This window comes from Oncorhynchus keta, unplaced genomic scaffold (assembly GCF_023373465.1).
Source record: "Oncorhynchus keta strain PuntledgeMale-10-30-2019 unplaced genomic scaffold, Oket_V2 Un_contig_16551_pilon_pilon, whole genome shotgun sequence".
Taxonomy (NCBI): domain Eukaryota; kingdom Metazoa; phylum Chordata; class Actinopteri; order Salmoniformes; family Salmonidae; genus Oncorhynchus; species Oncorhynchus keta.
Window position 1 is genome coordinate 1,965 of NW_026279982.1, and position 22,718 is coordinate 24,682.

A 22,718-nucleotide genomic window follows, 5' to 3' on the forward strand; every position below is an offset into this window, starting at 1 on the left:
TTGTATTGTAGGTGAAGGGAGGACAATACAGTTGTATTGTAGGTGAAGGGGACAATACATTTGTATTGTGGGTGAAGGAGGGGACAATACATTTGTATTGTAGGTGATGGGAGGGGACAATACAGTTGTATTGTAGGTGATGGGAGGGGACAATACAGTTGTATTGTAGGTGATGGGAGGGGACAATACAGTTGTATTGTAGGTGAAGGGAGGGGACAATACATTTGTATTGTAGGTGAAGGAAGGGGACAATACAGTTGTATTGTAGGTGATGGGAGGGGACAATACATTTGTATTGTAGGTGAAGGAAGGGGACAATACAGTTGTATTGTAGGTGATGGGAGGGGGCAATACATTTGTATTGTAGGTGAAGGGAGGGGACAATACATTTGTATTGTAGGTGAAAAGGGAGGGACAATACAGTTGTATTGTGGGTGAAGGGAGGGGGGACAATACAGTTGTATTGTAGGTGATGGGGAGGACAATACAGTTGTATTGTAGGTGATGGGAGGACAATACAGTTGTATTGTAGGTGAAGGAGGGACAATACATTTGTATTGTAGGTGAAGGAGGACAATACATTTGTATTGTGGGTGAGGGAGGACAATACATTTGTATTGTAGGTGAAGGAGGACAATACATTTCTATTGTAGGTGAGGGAGGACAATACATTTGTATTGTAGGTGATGGGAGGACAATACAGTTGTATTGTAGGTGAAGGGAGGGGACAATACAGTTGTATTGTGTAGGTGAAGGGAGGACAATACAGTTTGTATTGTGGAGGTGAAGGAGGACAATACATTTGTATTGTAGGTGAAGGAGGACAATACAGTTGTATTGTAGGTGAGGAGGGACAATACGGTTGTATTGTGGGTGAAGGAGGGGACAATACAGTTGTATTGTAGGTGAAGGGAGGACAATACAGTTGTATTGTAGGTGAAAGGGAGGACAATACAGTTGTATTGTGGGTGAAAGGAGGGACAATACAGTTGTATTGTAGGTGAAGAGGGGACAATACAGTTGTATTGTGGGTGAAGGAGGGGACAATACAGTTGTGTAGGTGAAGGAGGGGCAACACAGTTGTATTGTAGGTGAAGGGAGGGGACAATACAGTTGTATTGTGGGTGAAGGGAGGGGACAATACAGTTGTATTGTAGGTGAAGGGAGGGGACTACAGTTGTATTGAATTGTAGGTGATGGGAGGGGACAATAAAGTTGTATTGAATTGTAGGTGATGGGAGGGGACAATAAAGTTGTATTGAATTGTAGGTGATGGGAGTGGCGAGCCAGACAAGGTGCGTTGTTCCCACCTCCTGGTGAAGCACAGCCAATCGCGTCGCCCGTCCTCCTGGAGGGAGGAGAACATCACACGCTCCAAAGAGGAGGCCCTCGACCTCATACAAAGTGAGTAGTTGGGGGAAAGAGTTGGTGTGACAACATTTGATCTAATGTTCGACCGTCTCTGGGTGTGTTGAGAGACAGTTTGATAAACTACATGCATGTCAAGTCAGATGTTATTGGTCACATGGTTAGTAGATGTTATTGGTCACATACACACGGTTAGCAGATGTTATTGGTCACATACACACGGTTGGCAGATGTTGTGGTCACATACACATGGTTAGTAGATGTTATTGGTCACATACACACGGTTGGCAGATGTTATTGGTCACATACACATGGTTATCAGATGTTATTGGTCACATACACATGGTTAGCAGATGTTATTGGTCACATACACATGGTTAGCAGATGTTATTGGTCACATACACATGGTTAGCAGATGTTATTGGTCACATGCACATGGTTAGCAGATGTTATTGGTCACATGGTTAGCAGATGTTATTGGTCACATGGTTGGCAGATGTTATTGGTCACATACACACGGTTGGCAGATGTTATTGGTCACATACACACGGTTAGCAGATGTTATTGGTCACATGGTTGGCAGATGTTATTGGTCACATACACACGGTTGGCAGATGTTATTGGTCACATACACACGGTTAGCAGATGTTATTGGTCACATGGTTGGCAGATGTTATTGGTCACATACACACGGTTATCAGATGTTATTGGTCACATACACACGGTTAGCAGATGTTATTGGTCACATGCACACGGTTAGCAGATGTTATTGGTCACATACACACGGTTAGCAGATGTTGTGGTCACATACACACGGATAGCAGATGTTATTGGTCACATACACACGGTTAGCAGATGTTTATTGGTCACATACACATGGTTAGCAGATGTTATTGGTCACATACACACGGTTAGCAGATGTTGTGGTCACATACACATGGTTAGCAGATGTTGGTCACATGCACATGGTTAGCAGATGTTATTGGTCACATACACGGTTAGCAGATGTTATTGGTCACATACGGTTAGCAGATGTTATTGGTCACATACACATGGTTAGCAGATGTTATTGGTCACATGCACACGGTTAGCAGATGTTATTGGTCACATACACACGGTTGGCAGATGTTATTGGTCACATGGTTGGCAGATGTTATTGGTCACATGGTTGGCAGATGTTATTGGTCACATGGTTGGCAGATGTTATTGGTCACATACACACGGTTGGCAGATGTTATTGGTCACATGGTTGGCAGATGTTATTGGTCACATGCACATGGTTAGCAGATGTTATTGGTCACATACACATGGTTGGCAGATGTTATTGGTCACATGGTTGGCAGATGTTATTGGTCACATGGTTGGCAGATGTTATTGGTCACATACACACGGTTGGCAGATGTTATTGGTCACATGGTTGGCAGATGTTATTGGTCACATGGTTGGCAGATGTTATTGGTCACATACACACGGTTGGCAGATGTTATTGGTCACATGGTTGGCAGATGTTATTGGTCACATACACACGGTTAGCAGATGCGATTGGTCACATACACACGGTTAGCAGATGTTATTGGTCACATACACGGTTGGCAGATGTTGTTGGTCACATACACGGTTAGCAGATGTTGTGGTCACATGCACACGGTTGGCAGATGTTATTGGTCACATACACGGTTAGCAGATGTTGTGGTCACATACACATGTTTGGCAGATGTTATTGGTCACATACACACGGTTAGCAGATGTTATTGGTCACATACACATGGTTAGCAGATGTTATTGGTCACATGGTTGCAGATGTTACTGGTCACATGGTTAGCAGATGTTACTGGTCACATGGTTAGCAGATGTTACTGGTCACAATGGTTAGCAGATGTTACTGGTCACATGGTTAGCAGATGTTACTGGTCACATGGTTAGCCCAGATGTTACTGGTCACATGGTTAGCAGATGTTACTGGTCACATGGTTAGCAGATGTTACTGGTCACATGGTTAGCAGATGTTACTGGTCACATGGTTGGCAGATGTTACTGGTCACACGGTTGGCAGATGTTACTGGTCACACGGTTGGCAGTGTTACTGGTCACACGGTTAGCAGATGTTACTGGTCTACGGTTGGCAGATATTTACTGGTCACACGGTTAGCAGATGTTACTGGTCACAGGGTTAGCAGATGTTACTGGTCACGGTTAGCAATGTTATTGGTCACAGTTAGCAGATGTTAATGGTCACACGGTTAGCAGACGTTAATGGTCACACGGTTGCAGATGTTAATGGTGCACGGTTGGCAGATGTTAATGGTCACACGGTTAACCAGATGTTAATGGTCACCGCGGTTAGCAGATGTTAATGGTCACATGGTTAGCAGATGTTATTGGTCACATACACACGGTTGCAATGTTATTGGTCACATACACGGTTGTGAATGTTATTGGTCACCATACACACGGTTAGCAGATGTTATTGGGTCACATACACACGGATAGCAGATGTTATTGGTCACATACACACGGTTAGCAGATGTTATTGGTCACATACACATGGTTAGCAGATGTTATTGGTCACATACACACGGTTAGCAGATGTTATTTGGTCACATACACGGTTAGCAGATGTTATTGGTCACATACACATGGTTAGCAGATGTTATTGGTCATACACGGTTAGCAGATGTTTTTGGTCACATACACATAGTTGAGATGTTATTGGTCACATGCACATGGTTAGCAGATGTTATTGGTCACACACGGTTAGCAGATGTTATTGGTCACTTACACACGGTTAGCAGATGTTATTGGTCACATACACATGGTTAGCAGATGTTATTGGTCACATGCACACGGTTAGCAGATGTTGTGGTCACACATACACACGGTTGGCAGATGTTATTGGTCACATGGTTGGCAGATGTTATTGGTCACATGCACTTTGTGGTTAGCAGATGTTGACCAGTCACATACACATGATTTAGCAGATGTTATTGGTCACATACACATGGTTAGCAGATGTTATTGGTGCATGCATGGTTGCAGATGTTATTGGTCACATACACATGGTTAGCTTAGATGTTATTGGTCCATACACACGGTTGCAGAGATGTTGGTCACATACACACGGTTGAGATGTTTATTGGTCACATACACATTGTTAGGATGTGGTCACATGGTTGGCAGATGTTATTGGTCACATACACGGTTAGCATATATTTATTGGTCACATACACATGGTTAGCAGATGTTATTGGTCACATGCACATGGTTAGCAGATGTGTGGTCACATACACACGGTTATCAGATGTTATTGGTCACATACACATGGTTGCAATCATTGTGGTCACATGCACACGGTTAGCAGATGTTATTGGTCACATGCACACGGTTGGCAGATGTTATTGGTCACATACACACGGTTAGCAGATGTTATTGGTCACATACACATGTTTGGCAGATGTTATTGGTCACATACACACGGTTAGCAGATGTTACGTGGTCACATACACATGGTTAGCAGATGTTATTGGTCACATGGTTAGCAGATGTTACTGGTCACATGGTTAGCAGATGTTACTGGTCACATGGTTGCAGATGTTACTGGTCACATGGTTAAGCAGATGTTACTGGTCACATGGTTAGCAGATGTTACTGGTCACATGGTTAGCAGATGTTACTGGTCACATGGTTAGCAGATGTTACTGGTCACGCGGTTAGCAGATATTACCTGGTCACATGGTTGGCAGTGTTACTGGTCACATGGTTAGCAGATGTTACTGGTCGCATGGTTGCAGATGTTACTGGTCACATGGTTGGCAGATGTTACTGGTCACGGTTGGCAGATGTTACTGGTCACACGGTTAGCAGATGTTACTGGTCACACGGTTGGCAAGATGTTACTGGTCCACGGTTAGCAGATGTTACTGGTCACAGGGTTAGCAGATGTTACTGGTCACACGGTTAGAGATGTTAATGGTCACACGGTTAGCAGGTTACAATGGTCTACGGTTAGCAGATGTTAATGGTCACGGTTAGCAGATGTTAATGGTCACACGGTTAGCAGATGTTAATGGTCACACGGTTAGCAGATGTTAATGGTCACACGGTTAGCAGATGTTATTGGTCACATACACACGGTTAGCAGATGTTATTGGTCACATACACACGGTTGGCAGATGTTATTGGTCACATGGTTGGCAGATGTTATTGGTCACATACACACGGTTATCAGATGTTATTGGTCACATGCACACGGTTAGCAGATGTTATTGGTCACATGCACACGGTTAGCAGATGTTATTGGTCACATGCACACGGTTGGCAGATGTTATTGGTCACATGGTTGGCAGATGTTATTGGTCACATGGTTGGCAGATGTTATTGGTCACATGGTTAGCAGATGTTATTGGTCACATACACACGGTTAGCAGATGTTATTGGTCACATGGTTAGCAGATGTTATTGGTCACATTCACACGGTTAGCAGATGTTATTGGTCACATACACACGGTTGGCAGATGTTATTGGTCACATGGTTGGCAGATGTTATTGGTCACATGGTTGGCAGATGTTATTGGTCACATGGTTGGCAGATGTTATTGGTCACATGGTTGGCAGATGTTATTGGTCACATGGTTGGCAGATGTTATTGGTCACATGGTTGGCAGATGTTATTGGTCACATACACACGGTTGGCAGATGTTATTGGTCACATGGTTGGCAGATGTTATTGGTCACATACACACGGTTAGCAGATGCGATTGGTCACACACACGGTTGGCAGATGTTATTGGTCACATGCACACGGTTGGCAGATGTTACTGGTCACATGGTTAGCAGATGTTACTGGTCACATGGTTAGCAGATGTTATTGGTCACATGGTTAGCAGATGTTACTGGTCACATGGTTAGCAGATGTTACTGGTCACATGGTTAGCAGATGTTACTGGTCACATGGTTAGCAGATGTTACTGGTCACATGGTTAGCAGATGTTACTGGTCACATGGTTAGCAGATGTTACTGGTCACATGGTTAGCAGATGTTACTGGTCACATGGTTAGCAGATGTTACTGGTCACATGGTTAGCAGATGTTACTGGTCACATGGTTAGCAGATGTTACTGGTCACACGTTTGGCAGATGTTACTGGTCACACGGTTGGCAGATGTTACTGGTCACCCACGGTTGGCAGATGTTACTGGTCACCGCGGTTGGCAGATGTTACACAGTCACACGGTTAGCAGATGTTACTGGTCACGGTTGCGAATGTTACTGGTCACGGTTAGCAGATGTTACTGGTCACAGGGTTGCAGCAGATGTTACTGGTCACAGGGTTGGCAGGGTGTTTTTACTGGTCACACGGTTAGCAGATGTTAGTAGTACGGTTAGCAGATGTTAATGGTCACACGGTTAGCAGATGTTAATGGTCACACGGTTAGCAGATGTTAATGGTCCACACGGTTGCAGATGTTATTGGTCACGGTTAGCAGATGTTACTGGTCACACGGTTAAGCAGATGTTACTGGTCACGGTTAGCAGATGTTGTTACTGGTCACGGTTAGCAGATGTTACTGGTCCGGTTAGCAGATGTTACTGGTCACCACGGTTAGCAGATGTTACTGGTCACCACGGTTAGCAGATGTTACTGGTCACCACGGTTAGCAGATGTTACTGGTCACACGGTTAGCAGATGTTACTGGTCACGGTTAGCAGATGTTACTGGTCACACGGTTAGCAGATGTTACTGGTCACCGGTTAGCAGATGTTACTGGTCACGGTTAGCAGATCTTTACTGGTCACACGGTTAGCAGATGTTACTGGTCACGGTTAGCAGATGTTACTGGTCACACGGTTGCAGATGTTACTGGTCACACGGTTAGCAGATGTTACTGGTCACACGGTTAGCAGATGTTACTGGTCACACGGTTAGCAGATGTTACTGGTCACACGGTTAGCAGATGTTAATGGTCACACGGTTAGCAGATGTTAATGGTCACACGGTTAGCAGATGTTAATGGTCACACGGTTGGCAGATGTTAATGGTCACACGGTTAGCAGATGTTACTGGTCACACGGTTAGCAGATGTTACTGGTCACACGGTTAGCAGATGTTACTGGTCACATACACACAGTTAGCAGATGTTACTGGTCACATACCACGGTTAGCAGATGTTATTGGTTACATGGTTAGCAGATGTTATTGGTCACATACACATGGTTGTAGATGTTGTGGTCACATACACATGGTTAGCAGATGTTATTGGTCACATACACATGGATGGCAGATGTTACTGGTCACATACACACGGTTAGCAGATGTTATTAGTCACTGGTTAGGAGATGTTGTGGTCACACGGTTTAGCAGATGTTAATGGTCACGGTTAGCAGATGTTAATGGTCACACGGTTAGCAGATGTTAATGGTCACGGTTAGCAGATGTTAATGGTCACACGGTTAGCAGATGTTACTGGTCACACGGTTAGCAGATGTTACTGGTCACATGGTTAGCAGATGTTACTGGTCACATACACACAGTTAGCAGATGTTACTGGTCACACGGTTAGCAGATGTTATTGGTTACATGGTTAGCAGATGTTATTGGTCACATACACATGGTTAGCAGATGTTATTGGTCACATGGTTAGCAGATGTTGTGGTCACATACACATGGATGGCAGATGTTACTGGTCACATGGTTAGCAGATGTTATTAGTCACTGGTTAGGAGATGTTAATGGTCACACACGGTTGCAGATGTTACTGGTCACACGGTTAGCAGATGTTACTGGTCACACGGTTAGCAGATGTTACTGGTCACACGGTTAGCAGATGTTTGGTCACACGGTTGGCAGATGTTACTGGTCACACGGTTAGCAGATGTTAATGGTCACACGGTTAGCAGATGTTAATGGTCACAGTTGTAGATGTTAATGGTCACCCACGGTTAGCAGATGTTAATGGTCACACGGTTAGCAGATGTTAATGGTCACACGGTTAGCAGATGTTAATGGTCACCACGGTTAGCAGATGTTAATGGTCACGGTTAGCAGATGTTAATGGTCACGGTTAGCAGATGTTACTGGTCACATACACAGTTAGCAGATGTTACTGGTCACATACACGGTTAGCAGATGTTATTGGTTACATGGTTAGTAGATGTTATTGGTCACATACACATGGTTAGCAGATGTTATTGGTCACATACACATGGTTAGCAGATGTTATTGGTCACATACCACGGATGGCAGATGTTACTGGTCACATACACATAGTTAGCAGATGTTACTGGTCACATGGTTAGCAGATGTTATTAGTCACATGGTTAGCAGATGTTATTGGTCACTGGTTAGGAGATGTTATTGGTCACATGGTTAGCAGATGTTACTGGTCACATGGTTAGCAGATGTTACTGGTCACACGGTTAGCAGATGTTATTGGTCACACGGTTAGCAGATGTTATTGGTCACTGGTTAGCAGATGTTATTGGTCACATGGTTAGCAGATGTTATTGCTCACATGGTTAGCAGATGTTGTTGGTCACATGGTTAGCAGATGTTGTTGGTCACATGGTTAGCAGATGTTATTGGTCACATGGTTAGCAGATGTTACTGGTCACATGGTTAGCAGATGTTATTGGTCACATGGTTAGCAGATGTTATTGGTCACATACACGGTCAGTGAGATGTTATTGGTCACATGGTTATGAGATGTTATTGGTCACATGGTTGGCAGATGTTATTTGGTCACATGGTTAAGCAGATATTATTGGTCACATCACATGGTTAGCAGATGTTGTTGGTCACATACAGATGGTTAGTAGATGTTATTGTCAGCGTAGTGAAATGCTTGTAGCTTCTAGTTCCGACTGCAGTAATATCACATGGTTAGCAGATATACACACATTGGTAAAAGGGATGGAATAAGAATAAATGTAAAATACATGGATGAGCGATGACCCGAGCTACAAAGGCTAGATGCAATAAATGTATAGAATTGGGCAATAAGGCCTGAGGGTTTGGTATATGGCCAATGTTATTGGTCACATGTTTGTTGCAGATGTTATTGGTTATTAACATGTTGTTGCATAATGTTATTAGGACATGTTGTTGCTTCTGTGTGTTATTAACAAGTTGTTGCTCTGTGTGTTATTAACAATGTTGTTGCACACACATCTAAGTAAAGTTGTTGGAATAAGAATGATCTGCATGTTGTATAACTATCGTTGTTACATGTGATTATCCAACATGTTGTTGCACTGCTAAGATGTTAATCTGCATGTTGTTGCACTGTGTGTTTGTTGTTGCTTGTGTGTTATTAACATGTTGCATTTGCTCATGTATATGTTATTAACATGTTGTTGCTCTGTGTGTTATTAACATGTTGTTGCTCTGTGTGTTATTAACATGTTGTTGCTCGTGTGTTATTAACATGTTGTTGCTCTGTGTGTTATTAACATGTTGTTGCTCTGTGTTATCAACATGTTGTTGCACTGTGTGTTATTATGTTGTTGCACTGTGTTATTAACATGTTGTTGCTCTGTGTGTTATTAACATGTTGTTGCTCTGCTCTGTGTGTTATTAACATGTTGTTATTGCACATGTTGTTATTGTGTTTGTTTCGTTGTTGCAACATGTTGTTGCACTGTCATTATTAACATGTTGTTGCTCTGTGTTTTTATTAACATGTTGTTGCATCTGTGTGTTATTAACATGTTAACATGTTGTTTGCACTGTGTGTTATTAACATGTTGTTGCTCTGTGTGTATTAACATGTTGTTGCACTGTGATTTATTAACATGTTGTTGCTCTGTGTGTTATTAACATGTTGTTGGCTCTGTGTGTTATTAACATGTTGTTGCACTGTGTTATTAACATGTTGTTGCTCTGTTAATAACATGTTGTTGCTCTGTGTGTTATTAACATGTTGTTGCCTGTGTGTTTATTAACATGTTGTTGCTCTGTGTGTTATTAACATGTTGCTCTGTGTTATTAACATGTTGTTGCACTGTGTGTTATTACATGTGTTATTAACATGTTGTTGCTCTGTGTTATTAACATGTTGTTGTTGCTCTGTGTGTTTATTAACATGTTGTTGTTGTGTGTTATTAACATGTTGTTGCTCTGTGTGTTATTAACATGTTGTTGCTCACTGCACTGTGTTATTAACATGTTGTTGCTCTAGTGTGTTATTAACATGTTGTTGCACTGTGTTATTAACATGTTGTTGCACTGTGTGTTATTAACATGTTGTTGCTGTGTCGTTAACATGTTGCACTGTGTGTTATTAACATGTTGTTGCACTGTGTGTTATTAACATGTTGTTGCACTGTGTGTTATTAACGTTGTTGCTCTGTGTGTTATTAACATGTTGCACTGTTGTTATTGCTCTGTGTTTATTTATTAATTAACATGTTGTTGCACTGTGTGTTATTAACATGTTGTTGCACTGTGTGTTATTAACATGTTGTTGCTCTGTGTTATTAACATGTTGTTGCACTGTGTGTTATTAACATGTTGTTGCTCTGTGTGTTATTAACATGCTGTTGTTGTTGCACTGTGCACTGTGTGTTATTAAAATGTTGTTGCACTGTGTGTTATTAACATGTTGTTGCTCTTTGTGTTTAACATGTTGTTGCTCTGTGTGTTATTAACATGTTGTTGCACTGTGTGTTATTAACATGTTGTTGCTCTGTGTGTTATTAACATGTTGTTGCTCTCATGTTGTTGCACTGTGTGTTATTAACATGTTGTTGCACTGTGTGTTATTAACATGTTGTTGCTCTGTGTTATTAACATGTTTGTTGCATGTTGTTCTGTGTGTTATTAACATGTTGTTGCACTGTGTGTTATTAACATGTTGTTGCTCTGTGTGTTATTAACATGTTGCTCTGTGTTATTAACATGTTGTTGCTCTGTGTGTTATTAACATGTTGTTGCTCTGTGTTATTAACATGTTGTTGCACTGTGTGTTATTAACATGTTGTTGCACTGTGTTATTAACATGTTGTTGCTCTGTGTTATTAACATGTTGTTGCACTGTGTTTATTAACATGTTGTTGCTCTGTGTGTTATTAACATGTTGTTGCTCTGTGTGTTATTAACATGTTGTTGCTCTGTGTGTTATTAACATGTTGTTGCTCTGTGTGTTATTAACATGTTGTTGGCTCTGTGTGTTATTAACATGTTGTTGCTCTGTGTTATTAACATGTTGTTGCACTGTGTGTTATTAACATGTTGTTGCTCTGTGTGTTATTAACATGTTGTTGCTCTGTGTTATTAACATGTTGTTGCTCTGTGTGTTATCAACATGTTGTTGCACTGTGTGTTATTAACATGTTGTTGCTCTGTGTGTTATTAACATGTTGTTGCTCTGTGTGTTATTGAACATGTTGTTGCACTGCCATGTGTTATTAACATGTTGTTGCACTGTTGTTTTGACATGTTGTTGCACTGTGTGTTATCAACATGTTGTTGCTCTGTGTGTTATTAACATGTTGTTGCTCTGTGTGTTATTAACATGTTGTTGCTCTGTGTGTTATTACCATGTTGTTGCACTGTGTGTTATTAACATGTTGTTGCACTGTGGTGTTATTAACATGTTGTTGCTCTGTGTGTTATCAACATGTTGTTGCTCTGTGTTATCAACATGTTGTTGCACTGTATATTGTGTTATTAACATGTTGTTGCACTGTGTGTTATTAACATGTTGTTGTTGCACTGTGTGTTATTAACATGTTGTTGCTCTGTGTGTTATTAACGTGTTGTTGTTGCTCTGTGTGTTATTAACGTGTTTTGTTGCTCTGTGTGTTATTAACATGTTGTTGCACTGTGTGTTATTAACATGTTGTTGCTCTGTGTTATTAACAAATGTTGTTGCTCTTTGTTGCACTGCACTGTGTTTATTAACATGTTGTTGCTCTGTGTGTTATTAACATGTTGTTGCTCTGTGTGTTATTAACATGTTGCTCTGTGTGTTATTAACATGTTGTTGCACTGTGTTATTAACATGTTGTTGCTCTGTGTGTTATTAACATGTTGTTGCACTGTGTGTTATTAACATGTTGTTGCTCTGTGTGTTATTAACATGTTGTTGTTGCTCTGGTGTTATTAACATGTTGTTGCACTGTGTGTTATTAACATGTTGTTGCTCTGTGTGTTATTAACATGTTGCACTGTGTGTTATTAACATGTTGTTCTGTGTGTTATTACATGTTGTTGCACTGTGTGTTATTAACATGTTGTTGCTCTGTGTGTTATTAACATGTTGTTGCTCTGTGTGTTATTAACATGTTGTTGTTGCTCTGTGTTATTAACATGTTGTTGCTCTGTGTGTTATTAACATGTTGTTGCCTGTTGTTGCACTGTGTGTTATTAACATGTTGTTGCACTGTGTGTTATTAACATGTTGTTGCTCTGTGTGTTATTAACATGTTTGTTGCTCTGTGTGTTATTAACATGTTGTTGCTCTGTGTGTTATTAACATGTTGTTGCTCTGTGTGTGTTGTATGTTGCACTGTGTTATTAACATGTTGTTGCACTGTGTTATTAACATGTTGTTTGCTTTATTTATTAACATGTTGTTGCTCTGTGTTTATTAACATGTTGTTTGCTCTGTGTGTTATTAACATGTTGTTTATCTGTGTGTTATTAACATGTTGTTGCTCTGTGTGTTATTAACATGTTGTTCAACTGTGTGTTATTAACATGTTGTTGCTCTGTGTGTTATTAACATGGTGTTTGCAATAACATTTGTTGCTCCTGTGTGTTATTAACATGTTGTTGCTCTGTGTGTTATTAACATGTTGTTGTCTGTGTGTTATTAACATGTTGTTGCTCTGTGTGTATAACATGTTGTTGCACTGTAATGTTATCAACATGTTGTTGCACTAATGTTATTAACATGTTGTTGCACTGTGTGTTATTAACATGTTGTTGCTCTGTGTGTTATTAACATGTTGTTGCTCTGTATTTATTAACATGTTGTTACTCTATCAAATGTTATTAACATGTTGTTGCTCTGTGTGTTATTAACATGTTGTTGCTCTGTGTGTTATCAACATGTTGTTGCACTGTAATGTTATCAACATGTTGTTGCTCACAATGTGTTATTAACATGTTGTTGCTCTATTACATGTTGTTGCTCATAATATTATTTATCAACATGTTGTTGCACTAATGTTATCAACATGTTGTTGCACTGTGTGTTATTAACATGTTGTTGCTCTGTGTTATCAACATGTTGTTACACTGTGTGGTATTAACATGTTGTTGCCTTTGTCGTTATTAATGTTATTAACATGTTGTTGCTCTGTGTGTTATTAACATGTTGTTGCTCTGTGTTTTATTAACATGTTGTTGCACTGTGTGTTATTAACATGTTGTTGCACTGTGTGTTATTAACATGTTTGTTGCTCTGTGTGTTATTAACATGTTGTTACATTTTATTAACATGTATTGCACTTTGTTATTAACATGTTGTTGCTCTGTGTGTTATTAACATGTTGTTGCTCTGTGTGTTATTAACATGTTGTTGCTCTGTGTGTTATTAACATGTTGTTGCTCTGTGTGTTATTAACATGTTGTTGCTCAATTATTAACGTATTTGTTGCTCTGTGTGTTATTAACATGTTGTTGCTCTGTGTGTTATTAACATGTTGTTGCTCTGTGTGTTATTAACATGTTGTTACTGTGTTATTAACATGTTGTTGCTCTGTGTGTTGCATGTAACATGTTGTTGCTCTGTGTTATTAACATGTTGTTGCTCTAATGTGTTATTAACATGTTTGTTGCTCTGTGTGTTATTAACATGTTGTTGCTCTGTGTGTTATTAACATGTTGTTTGCACTGTGTTATTAACATGTTGTTGCACTGTGTGTTATTAACATGTTGTTGCTCTGTGTGTTATCAACATGTTGTTGCTCTGTGTGTTATTAACATGTTGTTGCTCTGTGTTATTAACATGTTTGTTGCTCTATTAATGTTATTAACATGTTGTTGCTCTGTGTGTTATCAACATGTTGTTCAACTGTGTGTTATTAACATGTTGTTGCACTGTGTGTTATCAACATGTTGTTGCTCTATGTGTTATTCAACATGTTGTTGCACTGTGTGTTATCAACATGTTGTTGCACTGTGTGTTATTAACATGTTGTTGCTCTGTGTGTTATTAACATCTGTTGTTGCTCTGTGTGTTATTAACATGTTGTTGCTGTGTGTTATTAACATGTTGTTGCACTGTGTGTTATTAACATGTTGTTGCTCTGTGTTATTAACATGTTGTTGCTCTGGTAATGTTATTAACATGTTATTTGCACTGTGTAATTTATTAACATGTTGTTACATAATGTGTTATTAACATGTTGTTGCTCTGTGTGTTATTAACATGTTGTTGCTCTGTGTATTTATTAACATGTTGTTGCACTGTGTGTTATTAACATGTTGTTGCACTGTGTGTTATTAACATGTTGTTGCACTGTGTGTTATTAACATGTTGTTGCACTGTGTGTTATTAACATGTTGTTGCTCTGTGTGTTATTAACATGTTGTTGCTCTGTGTTATTAACATGTTGTTGTTGCTCTGTGTGTTATTAACATGTTGTTGTTGCTCTGTGTGTTATTAACATGTTATTTGTTGCTCTGTGTTATTAACATGTTGTTGTTGCTCTGTGTTATTAACATGTTGTTGTTACTGTGTGTTATTAACATGTTGTTGTTACTATTATTTATTAACATGTTGTTGTTGCACTGTGTGTTATTAACATGTTGTTGCTCTGTGTGTTATTAACATGTTGTTGCTCATGTATTATTAACATGTTGTTACACTGTGTTATTAACATGTTGTTACACTGTGTTATTAACATGTTGTTACACTGTATTATTAACATGTTGTTACACTGTGTTATTAACATGTTGTTGCACTGTGTGTTATTAACATGTTGTTGCTCTGTGTGTTATTAACATGTGTTGTTGCTCTGTGTGTTATTAACATGTTGTTGCTCTGTGTGTTATTAACATGTTGTTGCTCTGTGTGTTATTAACATGTTGTTGCTCTGTGTGTTATTAACATGTTGTTGCTCTGTGTGTTATTAGCATGTTGTTGCACTAATGTTAATAACATGTTGTTGCTCTGTGTGTTATTAACATGTTGTTGCTCTGTGTGTTATTAACATGTTGTTGCACTGTGTGTTATTAACATGTTGTTGCACTGTGTGTTATTAACATGTTGTTGCACTGTGTGTTATTAACATGTTGTTGCACTGTGTGTTATTAACATGTTGTTGCACTGTGTGTTATTAACATGTTGTTGTTCTGTGTGTTATTAACATGTTGTTGCTCTGTGTGTTATTAACATGTTGTTGTTGCTCTGTGTGTTATTAACATGTTGTTGTTGCTCTGTGTGTTATTAACATGTTGTTATTGCTCTGTGTGTTATTAACATGTTTGTTGCTCTGTGTGTTATTAACATGTTGTTGCACTGTGTTATTAACATGTTGTTTGTTGCACTGTGTGTTATTAACATGTTGTTGTTGCACTGTGTGGTATTAACATGTTGTTGCACTGTGTGTTATTAACATGTTTGTTGCTCTGTGTGTTATTAACATGTTGTTGCACTGTGTGTTATTAACATGTTGTTGCACTGTGTTATTAACATGTTGTTACTTGTGTGTTATTAACATGTTGTTACACTGTGTTATTAACATGTTGTTGCACTGTGTGTTATTAACATGTTATTTGCTCTGTGTGTTATTAACGTATTTGTTGCTCTGTGTGTTATTAACATGTTGTTGCACTGTGTGTTATTAACATGTTGTTGCTCTGTGTGTTATTAACATGTTGCACTGTGTGTTATTAACATGTTGTTGCACTGTGTGTTATTAACATGTTGTTGCTCTGTGTGTTATTAACATGTTGTTGTTGCCTGTGTGTTATTAACATGTTGTTGTTGCTCTGTGTGTTTATTAACATGTTGTTGCTCTGTGTGTTATTAACATGTTGTTGCACTGTGTGTTATTAACATGTTGTTGCACTGTGTTATTAACATGTTGTTGCACTGTGTTATTAACATGTTGTTGCACTGTGTTATTAACATGTTGTTGCACTGTGTGTTATTAACATGTTGTTGCACTGTGTGTTATTAACATGTTGTTGCACTGTGTGTTATTAACCTGTTGTTGCACTGTGTATTTATTAACATGTTGCACTGTGTTATTAACATGTTGTTGCACTGTGTGTTTATTAACATGTTGTTGCACTGTGTGTTATTAACATGTTGCACTGTGTGTTATTAACATGTTGTTTGCACTGTGTGTTATTAACATGTTGTTGCACTGTGTTATTAACATGTTGTTGCTCTGTGTGTTATTAACATGTTGTTGCTCTGTGTGTTATTAACATGTTGTTGCTCTGTGTGTTATTAACATGTTGTTGCTCTGTGTGTTATTAACATGTTGTTGCTCTGTGTGTTATTAACATGTTGTTGCTCTGTGTGTTATTAACATGTTGTTGCACTGTGTGTTATTAACATGTTGTTGTTGCACTGTGTGTTATTAACATGTTGTTGCACTGTGTTATTAACATGTTGTGCACTTGTGTTATTAACATGTTGCACTGTGTGTTATTAACATGTTGTTGCACTGTGTGTTATTAACATGTTGTTGCTCTGTGTGTTATTAACATGTTGTTGCACTGTGTGTTATTAACATGTTGTTGCACTGTGTGTTATTAACATGTTGTTGCACTGTGTGTTATTAACATGTTGTTGCTCTGTGTGTTATTAACATGTTGTTGCTCTGTGTGTTATTAACATGTTGTTGCACTGTGTGTTATTAACATGTTGTTGCTCTGTGTGTTATTAACATGTTGTTGCTCTGTGTGTTATTAACATGTTGTTGCTGTGTTATTAACATGTTGTTGCACTGTGTTATTAACATGTTGTTGCTCTGTGTGTTATTAACATGTTGTTGCACTGTGTGTTATTAACATGTTGTTGCTCTGTGTGTTATTAACATGTTGTTGCACTGTGTTATTAACATGTTGTTGCACTGTGTGTTATTAACATGTTGTTGCTCTGTGTGTTATTAACATGTTGTTGCTCTGTGTGTTATTAACATGTTGTTGCTCTGTGTGTTATTAACATGTTGTTGCTCTGTGTGTTATTAACATGTTGTTGCTCTGTGTGTTATTAACATGTTGTTGCTCTGTGTGTTATTAACATGTTGTTGCACTGTGTTATTAACATGTTGTTGCACTGTGTGTTATTAACATGTTGTTGCACTGTGTGTTATTAACATGTTGTTGCTCTGTGTGTTATTAACATGTTGTTGCTCTGTGTGTTATTAACATGTTGTTGCACTGTGTGTTATTAACATGTTGTTGCACTGTGTGTTATTAACATGTTGTTGCACTGTGTGTTATTAACATGTTGTTGCACTGTGTGTTATTAACATGTTGTTGTTGCACTGTGTGTTATTAACATGTTGTTGTTGCACTGTGTGTTATTAACATGTTGTTGCACTGTGTGTTATTAACATGTTGTTGCTCTGTGTGTTATTAACATGTTGTTGCTCTGTGTGTTATTAACATGTTGTTGCTCTGTGTTATTAACATGTTGTTGCACTGTGTGTTATTAACATGTTGTTGCATGTGTGTTATTAACATGTTGTTGCACTGTGTGTTATTAACATGTTGTTGTTGCACTGTGTGTTATTAACATGTTGTTGTTGCACTGTGTGTTATTAACATGTTGTTGCTCTGTGTGTTATTAACATGTTGTTGCTCTGTGTGTTATTAACATGTTGTTGCTCTGTGTGTTATTAACATGTTTTTTGCTCTGTGTGTTATTAACGTGTTGTTGTTGCTCTGTGTGTTATTAACATGTTGTTGCTCTGTGTGTTATTAACGTGTTGTTGTTGCTCTGTGTGTTATTAACATGTTGTTGCACTGTGTGTTATTAACATGTTGTTGCACTGTGTTATTAACATGTTGTTGCTCTGTGTTATTAACATGTTGTTGCTCTGTGTGTTATTAACATGTTGTTGCACTGTAATGTTATTAACATGTTGTTGCTCTGTGTGTTATTAACATGTTGTTGCACTGTGTGTTATTAACATGTTGTTGCACTGTGTGTTATTAACATGTTGTTGCACTGTGTGTTATTAACATGTTGTTGCACTGTGTGTTATTAACATGTTGTTGCTCTGTGTGTTATTAACATGTTGTTGCACTGTGTGTTATTAACATGTTGTTGCTCTGTGTGTTATTAACATGTTGTTGTTGTTATTAACATGTTGTTGCTGTGTGTTATTAACATGTTGTTGTTGCACTGTGTGTTATTAACATGTTGTTGCACTGTGTGTTATTAACATGTTGTTGTTGCACTGTGTGTTATTAACATGTTGTTGCTCTGTGTGTTATTAACATGTTGTTGCTCTGTGTGTTATTAACATGTTGTTGTTGCACTGTGTGTTATTAACATGTTGTTGCACTGTGTGTTATTAACATGTTGTTGTTGCACTGTGTGTTATTAACATGTTGTTGCACTGTGTGTTATTAACATGTTGTTGCACTGTGTGTTATTAACATGTTGTTGCTCTGTGTGTTGTTAACATGTTGTAGTGTAAGTGTTACATAACATGGTGTGTATGTTTACATGTTGCAGAGTACATAGAGCAGATGCAGTCAGGAGAGGAGGAGTTTGAGGCTCTGGCCTCTCAGTTCAGTGACTGCAGCTCCGCACGCAACGGAGGAGACCTGGGACTGTTCGGCAGAGGTAACACACACACTGTCAAATGGAAAATATACTCTCCACTCTCACACACACACACTGTCAAATGGAAAATATACTCTCCACTCTCTCACACACACACACGGTCAAATGGAAAATATTCTACACACACACACACACACACGAGTCAAATGGAAAATATACTATCACTCCCACACACAAGCATGCAATCACAGACAGGCACAAAGTTTTCTGTTTTCGTTGTGATAGAGGTGTGTGTGTGTTTTCAGATGCGTTGCTCTGAAGGTGGGAGACATTAGTTGTGATAGAGGTGTGTGTGTGTTTCAGGTCAGATGCAGAAGCCGTTTGAGGATGCGTCCTTCGCTCTGAAGGTGGGAGACATGAGTGGTCCGGTGTTCACCGATTCTGGAGTTCACGTCATCCTTCGCACGGGATAGAGACAAGGCTCTGATACCCCCATCACCCCCTGAATACTCCCTGAATACCCCCTGAATACCCCCATCACCCCCTGAATACCCCCATCACCCCCTGAATACCCCCATCACCCCTGAATACCCCCATCACCCCTTGAATACCCCCATCACCCCTGAATACTCCCTGAATACCCCCCTGAATACCCCCATCACCCCTGAATACCCCCATCACCCCCTGAATACCCCCATCACCCCTGAATACCCCCCATCACCCCTGAATACCCCCATCACCCCTTGAATACCCCCCATCAGCCCCTGAATACCCCCATCACCCCCTGAATACCCCCATCACCCCATCATCACCCCTGAATACCCCCATCACCCCTGAATGCCCCATCACCCCTGAATACCCCCATCACCCTTGAATACCTTCACCCCCATCACCCCCCCATGCAGATACCCCGTCACCCATCACCCCTGAATACCCCCATCACCCCCTTGAATACCCCCGTCACCCCCTGAATACTCCATCTTACAGACCGCTTCGTTGCCCTCCACCCCGGAAAACCCCTCTTATATCCCACCCCCTCAAATACCCCCTCTTGTCCTCCCTACTACCCTTAGAAGCCCCCTCCCCCCACACTGTTCTATTTCTATATGCAACTTTACACTGACACCATCAACACCCCTTACATCCCCCTGTATCCATTGCCATGGCTATCGTTGTTTGTGTGAAAAATAGAACCTATCGTTGGTGACTGACTGACTGACTGACTGACTGACTGACTGACTGACTGACTGAGCGAATGAGTGTGTGTCTGTGTGTTCACATGGACCATTACCCTCCACCCCCTACTTTATAGTGTCCCCTCTCTGTTTGCCAAGGCATTATTCTCTCTCAATGATAACATGTCAGATGGTTAGTGGTAGACTAGTGTTCCATACTCTCTCATAGGAGACCGACACACAGAAGGCTGACTCATGGGATTATTTAAATGGCTACCAAGCATCCCTTAGGTGGGGACAATAGTCAGCACAGTCCACTCTGTCTGCCATGTTTGTAGTACCCCCATTCCATTTACTGCTTCACTGTATCTCCTATGTTCCAGGGAACTACAATACCAGTATGCATGTGGGGGAAGTGTTTTTGTAAGCTTGAATCTGCCAAGAGGCACTTCATATGATCTGTTCATCTCCACCATTAAAGGACTCTTATTTTGTAAACCTGTCAATATGGACTTTTATTTTGTTGGTGTGTGTCTGATGCTGCTACTGTGTGTTCAGTTCAATAAACGTTTGTATTAAATGACCATTTTCCCTAAACACTGATCACCGTCCTTTTAATGGCCTTTCAGATGCAGTATGTTTTGCATTTGTGCATTTGTTTGTCAGTGTGGTGAGGTGTGACCTGATCAATATGGGGTGGACCTGAGGTTTGAGGTGTGACCGATCAATATGGGTGGTGAGGTGTGACCTGATCATATGGGTGGTGAGGTGTGACCTGATCAATATGGGTGTGTGAGGTGTGACCTGATCAATATGGGTTGTGAGGTGTGACCTGAGTGTCAATAAGGGTGGTGAGGTGTGACCTGATCAATATGGGTGGTGAGGTGTGACCTGATCAATATGGGTGGTGAGTGTGATCTGACCTGAGGTGTGACCCAATATGGGCGTGAGTGTGACCTGATCAATATGGGCGTGAGGTGTGACCTGATCAATATGGTGGTGAGGTATGACCTGACCAATATGGGTTGGGGTGAGATGTGACCAATATGGGTGGTGAGGTTTGATTTAATATGATCATTATGGGGGTGAGGTGTGACCTGATCAATATGGGGTGGGTGGTATATATAGACCTGATCTCCACAATATGGGTTGTGATTGACTCTGTTTATGAGGTGTACCCCCTGTATATAGCAATATTATTGAGGTGTCTGATCAATATGGGTGGTAGTGTGACCTGATCAATATAGACCTCAATACAGGTGTGACCTCTGGTGAGGTGTACCCAATATGGGTGGTGAGGTTTAGCTGGTCCACAGGTTGACTCAATATGGGTGGTGAGGTTTGACCCGTGTGACCTGATCAATATGGGGGGTGGTGTGACCTGATCAATATAGCCTCCACATTATGGGTTGAGGTGTGACTCTGTGACCTGATCGTGTGACCCCTAGGTTATGAGGTTTAGCAATATGGGTTGTGAGGTGTGACCTGACAGGTTGACTCTGTACTGATCAATATGGGTTGTGAGGTGTGACCTGTATATGGGTTGTGAGGTGTGACCTCCACATTGACTCTGTACTGAGGAATTAATGACCCATTGATCAATATGGGTGGTGAGGTGTGACCTGATCAATATAGCCTCCATGGGTGGTGAGGTTGACCCTGATCAATATGGGGGTGAGGGGTGACCACCAGTATATGAGCCTCAATATGGGCGTGAGATTGACCTCTGTACTGATCAATATGGGGGTGAGGTGACCCCCTGGTATATATAGCCTCCACATGGACTCTGTACCGGTACCCCTGTATATAGCCTCCCACATTGACTCTGTACCGGTACCCCCTGTTTATAGCCTCCACATTGACTCTGTACCGGTACCCCCTGTATATAGCCTCCGCATTGACTCTGTACCGGTACCCCTGTATATAGCCTCCACATTGACTCTGTACTGGTACCCCCTGTATATAGCCTCCACATTGACTCTGTACTGGTACCCCCTGTATATAGCCTCCACATTGACTCTGTACGGTACCCCCTGTATATAGCCTCCACATGGACTCTGTACCGGTACCCCCTGTATATAGCTCCACATTGACTCTGTACCGGTACCCCCTGTATAGCCTCCACATTGACTCTGTACCGGTACCCCCCTGTATATAGCCTCTACATTGACTCTGTACCGGTACCCCCTGTATATAGCCTCCACATTGACTCTGTACTGGTACCCCCCTGTATATAGCCTCTACGTGACTCTGTACCGGTACCCCCTGTATATAGCCTCCACATTGACTCTGTACTGGTACCCCCTGTATATAGCCTCCACATTGACTCTGTACCGTACCCCCCTGTATATAGCCTCCACATTGACTCTGTACCGGTACCCCCTGTATATAGCCTCCACATTGACTCTGTACCGGTACCCCCTGTATATAGCCTCTACATTGACTCTGTACCGGTACCCCCCTGTATATAGCCTCC

General features: G+C 40.5%; 1 protein-coding gene across 1 annotated transcript; it reads left to right on the forward strand.

The window, feature by feature from the left end:
* Positions 1–1,262: 1,262 nt before the first annotated feature.
* On the forward strand, positions 1,263–19,677 carry LOC127919400 (peptidyl-prolyl cis-trans isomerase NIMA-interacting 1-like; the record flags this gene model as incomplete). The annotated part of the gene is made up of 3 exons (XM_052502913.1): positions 1,263–1,404; positions 19,017–19,127; positions 19,431–19,677. Coding segments are annotated over 3 exons (363 nt in total), but the record flags the coding sequence as incomplete, so codon positions are not given.
* Positions 19,678–22,718: the final 3,041 nt, after the last annotated feature.